At 56.5% G+C, this 12,670-nt stretch overlaps 1 protein-coding gene across 1 annotated transcript; it reads right to left on the bottom strand.

Annotated features, from left to right (window-relative positions):
• Positions 1-7,327: 7,327 nt before the first annotated feature.
• INS49_009793 (uncharacterized protein) lies at positions 7,328-8,743 on the bottom strand (the record flags this gene model as incomplete). Its single annotated transcript, XM_043170521.1, has 3 exons — positions 7,328-7,867; positions 7,984-8,361; positions 8,423-8,743. 3 exons carry the CDS (start codon positions 8,741-8,743, stop codon positions 7,328-7,330), a joined length of 1,239 nt encoding a protein of 412 aa, XP_043025086.1.
• Between the last annotated feature and the right edge of the window lie 3,927 nt (positions 8,744-12,670).

Genomic DNA, 12,670 nt, shown 5'->3' with positions numbered 1-12,670 from the left:
TTGCAATGCGACGCTCGCTCAGTCGACGTCACAGTGAGCAATCAGAGGCCGGGATTGTGCGCGGGTATTGCGCGGATATTGCTCACCCGCATGCTGGCAGTTGCTGACCCTGTGGCCACGCACACAGGACTCGCAAGCCCACTTTTCGCCGTCTATTATCATTTCGGTGGTATTCTGTGATGTGCTGTCTTGATGTGTGGCTGAGGTGGTTGTGTTCTCGGCTGTGCCAAGGTTGGAGGCCGGCGAGGCAAAGCGCGTCAACGGCAGCGCTGCGCTTGTGCTGCACGTAGCGAAGTTGCAGATGCTGTCAATTGGTGGGGTTCGAATGACACCTGCAGCAGCCCACGAGCAGGTGACTGACTGACTGACTATCTGGCCCGCCAAGGTCTGAAAGCCCAATTGGTGTTGCGAGGGTGCGTTCTGGACGCACGAGCAAAGCGGTTTGGAAAGAAGAAGAAAAGTCTGGTATCGAGTCTAATGAAACATTCGATTGGGTATCTGGCAAAATAGCTTTTGTGATCCTGACCGGGAAACTCCAATTGATGCAAACGCCGGGAAACAAGGACAACAGCAGGGCTGAGTGGAGATTGGTCTAGTGGTGTCTGTCTGGACTTGTCTTATTCAGACTGGTGCGGGTTGCGAGTTGCAGGCGGAGCACGTTGTTCAACTCAGGTAGGTCGAGATGGGCACTGGACGGATGTGCGAGATGTGGAAGGCTCACAAGCGCGGTGTGAGATGCATCGGATAGGCGGCTGGTGGGCGGATCGAGGAGATGGGAGGGATTCTGGGCTTAATCGCCTTGCGCGCCTGGGAAAAGCCAGGTAATGATGGATGGGGGCGGCGGGACCTCCTTTCGGCTAGGTAAGGCAGGTGGATGCGATGCGATGCGATGCGATGCGATGTGATGCCGCGCAAAGTGCAGGGTCAAGGCAGGTCAAGACTATGCCAAGGTATGTATTTTTATAAAACACGTAGGCTGGTCTGGTCTTCTTCCTCTTGCTGCTCGGAGGCGCTGGAGAGTCAGTGCCGCAGTGTGGTCGGTCGCTTGGCAGTGAAGATCAGAGTCCCTTTAGCCGAGAAGCGCGGTGGCTGCGTGGTGGGCGATGGCGGGCCGTGGATGAGAGATTGGCCGGCTTGACTCGGTCGAGAAAGCTGGTGGTATAAAAGAGGAGGGCGAGGTAGGTGTATGTATATATATGTAGATGTGAAGTGCGTATGAAGGGGTGTGTGTGTCTTATATATAGACAGTCCACACACACACACTAGACACACAGGTATATATATAAATATAAATGTGTGTTTGATGCACGCCTCTCTCTCTCTCGGAGCACGAGATGGCCGGCGATGGCACAAGGCCCGGAGAGTCGGGAGTCGGGGTTGAGAAGTCGAGAGGATCGCAAGTCCTCTGACATTGACCCAACGTCAACCGACGAAAAGGCAAAAGGTGCTTGTAAAGTAGGACAAGGCTGATGGAAGTGGTGGAGGTGGGAAAAGGACAGGAAACAAAGGAAGGCGCGAGATGGAAGGGGGCGATGTCGAGAGCGAGGAAGGACCGTTTTATTGTTCAACGGGCGGCGGCGAGTGGGACAGGAGGAGCCGGGGCTGGAAGGGTGGTGGGAGGAACTGGGGGGGTGTGGTGGCTCGGGACTGGGACTGGGACTGGGAGTGCTCGCTCTCTGTCTCTGGCCCCCTCGCGGAGGATGAGTGCGAGTGCGCGCGCGTGTGTGAGAGTGTGTGTGTCAAGGAATTGGCAGATGCAAATGGCAATGCAAATGAAAATGCAAATGGAAACGCAAATGGGAATGGAACCAGCACCATGATCGGAGTGGGTGCGTGGGCGTGGGCGACGAGGACACGGGCGTGGGACTTGGGACTTGGGACCTGGGGACTTGGGGACTTGGGAACATGGGCGCGGCAGAGGACCTCGACTCAACCCGGCTCGACTCGACTTTTTTCGGCTTCCTACAAGCTCTCTGTCCTCCAGGGCCCAGGTCCAGTTCCAGGGCCAGGGCACCTGGCCAGGGCCCGGCAGCCACCCACAAAGTACAATCGAGATACCTGACGATCCCGCTTACGGCGCGGCAACCCGCCAAGTACCGCCCCAGATCACATCTCGCAAATGACGGCACCACCCAGCAAGCAACCTGCTGGGCCCAGCACGCTTGTCTCGTCTTGTCTTGCCTCAGTGCTGGTGCAATCGCTGTGGAAGTACCCAGGTACTGTACCGCAGCTGTCGTATCGTGGTCTTCTGGGCCCTGACAGGCTCCAGAATGTATCCATCTATCCATCCACCCGCCCATTCATCCGTACGCGCAACAGTCGGCCATACTGTCCTGGCTGTATCCATCCAGCATTCAGGTCATTTAGTCTGCCTGCGCCTCAACGCTGCAGCTGCGGTGGCATAGGCGCAGAGTGCGGAGTGCAGAGTTCACAAGCCAAGGCATATGCTAGTCTGCCTGCTCTTCCCTTCTCTTGATTGCCTGTTCTAGGCGAAAGACGGGGCGGGAAATCCTCGACGAGCAGCGCTGCCCGTGGCTGTGGCTTGTCCCTCGTCACTGCGACTGCAACACCGCTTGCCGCTACCGCTACCCGCGCTGCTGGGTGTGGGACCAGTACCGGGGTACATACGCACAGGATACAGTACTTGTGTTATTGTACGGCTCAATTTGGGGGGTTCCCATCTGCAAGGTTGTCCTCTTGATCCAGTCTTGTCTTGGGATGGCTTGGGGTGCCCATGAGATGGGGATGCAGCCGTGCAGAGTTACACGTTGGCCAGGTCCAGGGTCGCAGCGTCGCAGCGTCGCAGGCTTCCAAAGTGGGCGCCAGAGAGTGGGCGGCTTCTGCCACCATCGAGCCTCGAGTGTGGGATGCCTGTACCCCATGCCTGGCCTGCTGGGCCTGCTGGCCTGCTCGCTGTGGCCTGCTGGCCCGCCCATCCTCGCGCCTGCTCGCTGTGTCTCTCGCTCTTGGTCCGTCACCAATCCAGCAAACTGAATACGCGATAGGATTACCCTACACCCAGCCGAGCCAGTCCCGATTGCAGCGCCCATCACGACCGCATCTAGCTAGGTTTTTTTTTTCTTTCGCTTTGGGTCTCTACTCCTGTGTCGCAACAAACCCTCTTGACACGCCCAGTGTCGTCGACACCGACTCCAGCAACCAGCCCACCCACTTATTGATTCTTTGAATAACTGACGGATTGCACCTTGCATTCCCGAACCGCTCTTTCCACAAGCCCGCACGGTGTCACTCAGTGTCACCTGCCAAGTGCTGACTGTCTCAAAAAAGTGCAAACCCGGAGATCCAAATCCAGCCGTCCATGTCTTCCGCCGTTGACTCAGATCGAAGTCAATCTTCTGGCCTTTTGACGACATCTATCCGCGACACTGACCAAAGCTCCTGGGCGGAGTACCATCCCGCGTCTCGGTCGCTTGGACCTAGCTCCACCACAACGAAGGATACCCTGGGGAGCTCGCGATGTGTCCTACGCCGGCCTGCAGCTTCTCCTTCCGGCATGGTGCGCCGCACGCACGCGTCTGCATCCAGTGGTTCATCAGCCTGCTGGTACTGTGTGTGTTTTGACAGCAGTGGACTCGGGCCGTCTTGCGGCGCTGCTCAACTGAGGGTGAACCTCCAGGGCCCAATGCTTGAACATGTCGCTCCGTCACGAACCGCGGGTCAAGAGTCTACATAGTACTTCCCGTGTCTGTTGGGTCTCGGGTTGTCCAACGACGGGCATATCCTACCCGCACATCCGTCCACGGTCCCGTCCAACAACAATACTTGACATACTCATCCTGCAGGAGCTAAATTCAGTGATATGCGGTTCACCACCTGTCCTGCATGGTGCTAGTCGACACAATCTTCATCAAGCATCTCATCAGGGCTCCAAGCTAGCTCTTGCAGCTCTAGCAGGATCCGCTAATCGCTACGACCTCACCCAGACCGCTCTTATCTGACCAGTACAGGCTCAATCCAAACACCCAGCAGGAACGGGGAGTCGTGGCCCGGCAATTTGTCAAATCAACAAGGCGAAACATTCATGCCAAAGGCAATCTCCCGCCAAGATTGCGGTGATGATCAAAAATGTCACAAGCAATCACGGAAATCAAGCACTCCACACCTGCACTGGGTTCCGTGTGAGCTGTGGAATAATTATAGCATCTGGCAGGACGACGGATGCCTGGCAGTGGAACCGCGCTTCCATATGCTGAGGGATGTATACTATGCCTATGTCAACTGATGGTCGTCCAGCCAAGCTTTGCCATCTCGGTCAAACATCTGGAGGGGGCTCGTCATGTGTAAGATGCCAATATAGAGGCTCGGATCAGCCTTCCGGAGATCTCAACCCGGCGAAATAAGCCTCCTCGAGACATATATTGCTGCCGTTGAAAGCCAAGAACTACTATTACTGTACCAGCCCCCGGCTGCCATTCAGGCACAGTGTTCCCTTGCCCAGAGACTGTCATGAAACACAGCCGCTGGTTGTGGACGACTCAGACGCAGGCCACGGTCGACGATGCTGTTCATCCCCGAACCTTTCACCGAGACACATACTCAAGGAACGCGTACAAGCAGCTTGGCGCCGAGGACAATCACTCTTGATACTCCGGCAGTCTGTGAAGCGTATCTGAGCTTTCTAAATTTACCGGGCCACTTGTTTCGTTTCGAACCCCCGAAATTCAGGGCGTCACGACCATATTGGCGTCTGATATTGCAGACGTTTACGTGTACGGGACGAGGCGGCGTACGTTTGTCCCTTAGCTCGGCAAACTTGGCAGCGGCTGAGGCCGTCTGGAAAGTTTCAACGCTCGGGGACATGAAGATCATCTCTGACGTTGCCTGTCGACATGCAAGCTCTTATGGCAAGACAACCTGCATCCGGCGTCGAGGCATACAGTACGTTCCTCGAGAGCTGGGAGGTTGACAGCTACACGCAGCTCTGGAATGCAGGCCAGCTCCTGCGTCAGCTTCATTATTTGGAAGGACCCTGGTGCATCTTCGGGGTCCGATGCGCTGCACCGGGTGAAACCTCGTGGGCCGGATATGCATCACAGAAACGACCCTTGATACGAAATTCGGAGGTCTCCATCTGACAAGCCGGCGATGACCATCTCGACGACGAGGCGTTGTAAATCCGCAACTTCTGAAGGGGACTCTCGAACGTGACGGTGGAAACGTAGTCAGCAACTGATTCGGTTCATGGACATATTTCGGGCCAATCGCCTGCCCCCTGGCACCGTCAACACATGCCCAATCAGTCCAGCACGGATTGGGCCCCACACCTGGTGATGGGGAGCAATGACCGCCCGGGCCCATAGGTTGGCGGCGCATGTCTGGGATGCCTGCCCTGGACAAAGGGCCGAAAGCCAACTGTCACGGAACAGCCCTGCTGGCGTCGTCGGCCGGGATCAGACAGACCCCACCGCAGCGAAGTTCGGTCGCCAGCACCAGAAACTTGGCCCAGCACCAGCTGTGCGCCATTGGCGAAGTTGTAAAATTTTGCAAGTGCCCACACACCCTGCCTCGAACAAGATTTTGCGGATCGCCACCGACGTCGTTGTCATTCGCAGGCGGCTGCTGATGGGCGGGCTGCAGAGTGAGGAGCAGCTGCGTGTACGGAGCACGAGGCAAGTCCCGAGGTCGAGGATCGGAGCAGGAGCAGGTACGTACTGACTGTGCCGTACCCCCAAAGGTACGTACCGGGTGCCGGAGATGGGCAGATCTGGGCCCTTCTCCCTGCAACGAGACCGAGAGAGAGCACTGTACCACTTTCCGTCACCGCGGCTGCCACCGTATGCTCATGTCCCTTTTTTCTCCCGGGTCTGTGTGCCCTTCCGGCAGCATCAACTTCCATCAACACCACACTCTGGAACATGTATGACAGAATTCAGGCATCAAAAAGCCACCTTCTCCATTCCAGATGGTCAATTGACGTCGGCATTGAATCCCAAACTCCATTTTCCCCAGATTCTCTCCGCAAAACACCCTTGCCATGCAGCCCGATTTCCCCAGAGCGCTCCCGAGTCTTTCCGATCGCTGGACACCACCCCTGGACGAACCACTCCCCAGAGTCGGGCGACGCGATTTGAGCATCCCTGCAGTCAGACTCCTGTCCTGTCACACCCCAATGCCCAACGTCTCCTGCAAGGGATTGGTTTTTTTGTTTTTGTTTTTGTTTTTGTCGTTATTACAACAGTTCGGCCCATTCCTGATTTGACGCGCGGTATAGTTCGACCATGCTGTCAGAGGGAAGAAGCATGTGCCTGTGCTGTGTAACAACGCTCCAGCAGGATCGCATTTTGAAGGATGCTGCTCTGTGGAACAGTTTCCCGCGGGACCTTGGATTCCGCGGTGGTCAGCGTCGCACAACTAAAACTGTCCCGTTGCGCTTCGCTGCAGCGGTGCTCCTGCGCTACTGCGCTTACAGCATCGAGACTCACTCGCTCCCAAGGCCGTCGTGCATCGAGCCAGTGCATCCACGACCGAGTGCCTACCCCAAAGCTGGAGACTAGGCCCTCGATCTTGAGCCTCCTCTGAGCGTCAACGGTTCCTTCTGGCGACGTTCCTGGATTTCCCCAGGATTGAGTCCTTTGTTTAGTCCCGGGCTGTCACACCTTCCCGCCCGTGTTGTACGAGGCGGAAGCACCTCGATCCTTCAGGGCTGATCTTCACCTTCTTCCTTTGGTCGCCTTTGATTGAACAGTCGAAGTCTTTGGTCGGGCAACAACCATGCTATCTACCGTGCCTCGTCTGTCATCTCGGTCCTGAAGTGGAGTCATGTGACGGAGCTGGAAACGAGATGCGATACCGTGGCCAACGTGTTGCTTACTTGAGATTCGGTGAATGGCCAATTGGCTCTTCGTACCCTTGAAGATATTACGACTGTTCATCATACCGACATGATCGCCCTGGTTCAGCAGTTCGCCGAGCTGGCCTGTTCTGACCTCGACAACATGCTGCCGGGGCCCACAAGCAGTGCCAGAGTGCTGGCTAGGAACACGGCAAGGCCCCGGGCTACGGAAGAATCACCGGTCTGGTATTGGTCCAACTGCGGGACATCGGGGCCTGCACTACTGGGTGTCACTTTCTCTGCAAAGGTGTTCGTGTACACCATTTTCGTTGTCTATTTACACGCCCACGTACAGGTAACGAGATGATGTCAACCGACTGCTACTTCAAGCGAAGACTTGGCCGTCGGTTGGTGCTCGGTGCCGTCCAGGCCGAACCGGCTCCGGTTAAAGGAATCTCACGGAACCAGGAACGCGGAAGGATGAAGAAGCCTCGCTTCTAGGATGTCTCTTTTCACAGGCATCTCACGTTTGCATTAACACGCCTCTCTCCAAGCGCCGCTGTTGTTGTTGATCAACAGGTTGGGTGATCCCCTCGGGTCCTTGATCACCCCTTTGGGCGCCAGATTCTTGATCCTCTGCGTTATCGCAGCTGCAGATATATTCGGCGCCTCTGCATGCACTGCTTTTAGATACGCCATCAGCCCAGCTACATGTGGCGTTGCCATGCTCGTGCTGCTGAGCAGGTAACAAGTTGACGTGTTGCTTCCTACCCATGCCGAGTAGATATCGAAACCGGGGGCAAAAGCATCAACACCAGGGCCCCAGTTCGAGAAGAACACGCGGTTGTCGGCCCTGTCGGACGCGGAAACGGTGAAAGAGTTGGGGACCCTCCCTGGTGTCCTATCCGTTATGAAACGTTGTCGTTTCCTGCTGCCGCGACTCCAAGGACTCCCTGGTTGAACGCCGGCGTTGATCAGTTCGACCGTGATATCGGGCGGCTCACTGTATCCAAAGGACATGTTGATGACATAAGAATTCGCTCTTCCGTTCTTCAGAATGTCATTGACTGCCAACTCAACGCTTGCGATGCTTGTGGACAGCTCTCCCTATGCCCGAATAGGGTGTCAGTTGGAGTCCGGCCTCGGGTCAGATCGACGGGAGGGCTAGTGCTCAGCATGGGGCGACTTACATTGGCGCCCCAGAACGCCTTCACATCGACCAAAGTCACGTCCTTTGCGATGCCGACTGTCCTGTCCCCTATGGTGCCGGCTACATGCGTGCCATGGCCAAATGTGTCTTCAAAGGCCGTGTAGTTTTCCCACACGTTGAAGCCCTTGATCACACGTCCTTCAAATTCCGTGTGGTTTGCTTGAATGCCCATGTCAACAACATAGACGTACTGCCCACGGCCTGTTGCATTAGGATCAGAGACATAGGTGTACTTGGTGCCGTTGTTGGGCTCCCTGTGCGAGATCCTGTCGAGTCCCCAGGACCGGCTTGACGCCTCGGCGATATCGCCTTGAATAGAGTCGAGGGTGAGCTTCTGGTCCGGTTCGACCAGGGCGACCTTTCAAGAAATTCTGTCAGCACACGGCAAGGCGAATCGAATCTTAAATACCCAGTCTCACCTCTTTGCTCCACTTGATATCCTCGAGGGTCTCTTCGTCGAAGCTGCCAGAGTAACCCCGGAAGCCGTCGAACGAGAACGTCCTCTCGACACCCGCTGCCGTCTCGCCAGACGACTGCCTTTTGCGCAGGTTACGGGCGTGCACGCCCTGGACCCACGACGTGTGCTCTCTGAGCTGGGCAGGGGACGACTCCGGCTTGATGGCGACTAGGTATTTCCCCCGGATGGCGGAACTACGCGGCTGGGCGACGCCGGCGTGGGGGACGGCCAGGCCCAGCAGAGGACAAGTCCCGACGAGAAAGGTCAGGAGAGGCAGATACATCTTCGACTATATTGTTTATACGCTTGTCTATCCGGTACGTGAGTTTCTCAATTCTCCCCTCGCAGGTGGATCAACAATATATACATATACACAAACAGCAACCAGGTTGGCCGACACTGCCAACTTGTGTCTTTGCCAACATCCGTCCCTGATGATGTGCTCTACACCTTACCGTAGATTCACATATAATGATCGCGTCTTCCTGGCATATTGGGATCAAAAGGCAGTTTTGTCCGGGTCTGAGTCCATCTGAAGACATCGAAAAGAAAAGGTCGCAGCCGCAGCAGATTACTGACCAATCTCCCCCGTAATACGGCTTGGCACTCGCCTGCAGTTGGCAACAATTACCACAGCAGACGGCGCTGAAGACCTCAAATGTGGAACAACGAAACAAGAGTTGGGAAAAGGGCACCGGGGCAAGAAAGACCTTGTGACCTGTGCTCTTGTAGTGGCCGTACCATGGCAAAATTATTGATATCCGGCGCCGCAGTGCCAGCGGGCGGCCCGTTAAGCGGCGCCGGTGCCAATTGTTTATGCGCGCCAGTACGACGCTTTGGCGAGACACGGGAACCCGACAGCTGTGGTGAATGTTACAGCCTTTGCCGATTTGGCGCCCGAGAAAAGTTCAGACACGACTTGCAAGACCTGGTGTTCCCGGCGCGTGGATGTAAGGGGTCTAATCCTGTTCTCCCAAGGGACTCACAGCATCGTCGAGAGTCTAGAGCGACTCGTCCGGCACAGAACCCTCGTACTTTGGTGTTCCACCAATGCAGGGGAGAGAAAGCAGGAGAGTGAAGAAGAAGGTTCACGGCTGAGCGCAGGTCCTCAGACCATCAAACAATGGTCTGGCGGAGCAGGCGCTGCCCGTCGACGATGGCCACGGAGAAATCGAGCCGCGGGACAACAAAGTTGTGGGCCGCGCAGGATGCTCATGGGTTTTCCCTTTGCGGCCTGGCTTCGGCCTCGGTCGGGCAGGTCATCAACCGTGAGACCCATGCAATCCACCACGGGTGTTTCGTATTGCCCAGCCCAGCCCAGGCGCCGGTTAAGCAGTCTTGGTAGCTGGCTTATACGAGGGGCAGCCATTTCCAGGCCAGCGACGGCCAGGGTGCACGATGGCGGGGCGCAAAGGGCCAAGAAGGCTATGGCATCCTCGCTAGGATGAAGTCGCCCATTGCTCCGGGATCCCGACCTGGGGCAGAATGGAACATCGTGTTGGTTCTTCTGAAGGTGGTGAGAGCGCGGCAGATCCGGCCCGCCAGTTGGGGATGCTGCGCGACGGTCGTTCGTTACTGCTGCGTCAGTGTAAGACGACGGGGACAGGTGGGATCAGCAAAACCGCCAGGAAAGGGAACGGGATCGTAGTGCGAGGTCAGGTCGCACAGAGTTCCCAATGCGACGGACCCCAAATCGCTCCCCTCACACCCACCTCGCTTCCATCCGGTCTTCTAGAAGCCTGCCGTCCTTGTCCCCCGAGGCGACCTTGTGGCAAGCTGTCTCGCCTCGATCCTGCACCGGCGTCCGTCCTGCGCCGCATTCCTGCCTATGCAGGCCATGCAGGTGATGCACGCGCTGCAGGTGACGCAGGCGATGCCCTTTTGGCTCTCCTGAATATCCCGCAACACCCTCGTCACAGCCTATCGCGGGCGCCGTATTGTGTGCTGCAGAGGACTCGTCCCTCGCCTTCGGGGGAAAGGGGGACGCCCAGGTCCTTGGTCCTGCCCATGTCACACCACTCCGGCGAGGCGTTCATCCTGATCCTCAGTGTACTGTATCCTGTGTGTGTGTGTGTGTGTGCGTGTGCAAGTGCGACTGAATTATTTTTTGCACCGCTCATCGCGGCTTCGTGCTGCAGCAGGAGCTGGCTGGTAGGAGCTGGCCTGCATCGTGGCGATCTCTATTCGCGGGTCTGGTGGCTGGCAGCAGAGAGAGGCCAGGCTGAATTGCCTCGAATGCAGGAGGATGGATGGAATCGATGTCCGTGGAGGGGGGTGCAGCGTGTCCACGAGCGTGCAGCTCACCCCACCACCACCACCATCATCGCCTGCCCTCGGCTATCGCGCATCACCGAAGCTGTCAAGCTGTCAGACTGGTCAAGATCTGGATTTGGTAGCTGCCCACGGAGAAGCCCGCCATGACATACCTAGGTAGGTATCGGCCTCAGGCTGGCACCCTTCGCCCGCTGGCCGCTCCTGCTGTCCTTGCTGCAGCACCTACTGTGCCGCCTGCAGGTTTTTGGGAGCTTGGGCCACATCGGACCTTTTCCCTGCAGCCTCAGACGAAATTTTCTTCGTCCTTCCACTTGGAGTATCCTGCGTACACACACGCACACACATGCGCGCACATCTTTTCTCTTCTCTCCCAGAACATCCCACTCTCCCACCCCCCACGACCAAGCCGATTTGACCTCCCTCCACACGCCGCCACCCCCAATTCCTCTATCTATACTGGTGCGCATGCTGCAGCAGGTCGAGCAGTTCGAATTGAGCTTCTCCGCAGCTTGAGGTTGTCAGTTCCTAGCTCCTCGGCGACCACGCTGCCACCCTCAAGCCTGCTTGCTAGCCACGGCCATGTCCGTCACCAAAGACGGGCAGAGGGAAGGGCTCACCGGATGGTCAACCGGGATCAAGCAAGCAGGTCTTTCCTTATGCGCGGCGACCATTTGAGTTCGAGCATACCTCCTTTTGCAGGACAGCCCCAAAACTCTTGGGGCCACCCACCCAGGACCCTGCTTAGGATCTGCTCAAGTTGCACTTGTGCGAGAGCGCCTGTTTGTCCGCGCCATCCTGCTGCACGTGTGTGCCTCGTGCGGTGGGTTTTCTGCCTCTGACCATACTTGATCATGCAGTCGTTCAAATGGGGCTGCTTCCAGATCACATCGCTTCCAGGGTCTCTTCTCCCCGGATGCACACCCTCTTGGGTTGCACATACCCGCTGTTGGACAAGGCTTTCCACCCGTCAACGTCTTCAACAAGGTCTGACATCCGATGGACTGCAAGTGCCGTTATCCTTTGGACATGCGATGGGACCTCGCTAGGCCGCTGAAGATGGTGTGCAAGACGCGCGAAAACCTCCGTCAGAACGGTGTCATGGTCTGCAATGCATTGCAACAGGTAAGCCCTGCCAGATATCACGTGTTTACACGTGTATCGACGTCTACTGTCCTATCTCTCCGTTGGCGTAGACGTTTTCGCACTGGCAAAGATGAACACAAGACCCGTTGCTGGGCGCCCGGTTTTAAGAGGTCGTCTTGACTCTCCTTGAAACTCCTGGGAATCAGCTGTGGCCACATTCTCTCCTTCTCGAACCCTCTGGGTATCTCTTTTTTTCTCTCTGCTAGTTGTTCATTTCAGTTTATCACCAGTCATCAGAGTCTTCACCGGTCGTCAGACGACCAGGGACTGGCACCTCAAATCTATGGTAGATTTCAAGATTCTCGATCAGAGGTCACATCGCGTTTTACAAGGCCGCGCTTTAGGTCTTATTCTCGCTGAAGGAGTCAATAAACCACGAGATATATCACAGTATCTTAGCTGCATATCCCACGTTTTAGAGTGGGGAGCTCCCTGGCACAAGCTCTCTCCATGTCTCATTCATCAGCTCGTAAGGTGGTGTCCCAACAGTCAGCGCTCTGCAGGGCTAGGCTGGCGGCAGGGCAGCCATTGGAGTACTGGTTTGCTCGATAGGTGTGCCGGGTTCGCCGCCCTGACCGAGCTGTAAACGATTCGGCCCCCCTTCCTGAGAAGAAGAAGCAAACATGGGACTCTCGCGGCGCTACTGCGGCTTGTGGGGGTGCATCGGCACTGTGGACCGCTAGTAGCTCTTCCCTGTCCTGATATCGTCGCTTTCCGAGTAAGTGTTTGGAAGCTGACCTGAAATTTCTCTAGCGTGGTGGTATCCATTCATCATCTTGCTTTTCAATATCAA

The sequence above is a fragment of the Diaporthe citri genome (genome assembly GCF_014595645.1).
Source record: "Diaporthe citri strain NFHF-8-4 chromosome Unknown scaffold_4, whole genome shotgun sequence".
NCBI lineage: Eukaryota > Fungi > Ascomycota > Sordariomycetes > Diaporthales > Diaporthaceae > Diaporthe > Diaporthe citri.
Note: the sequence above shows the minus strand (reverse complement) of the source record. Positions and strands in the feature narration are given on the sequence as shown.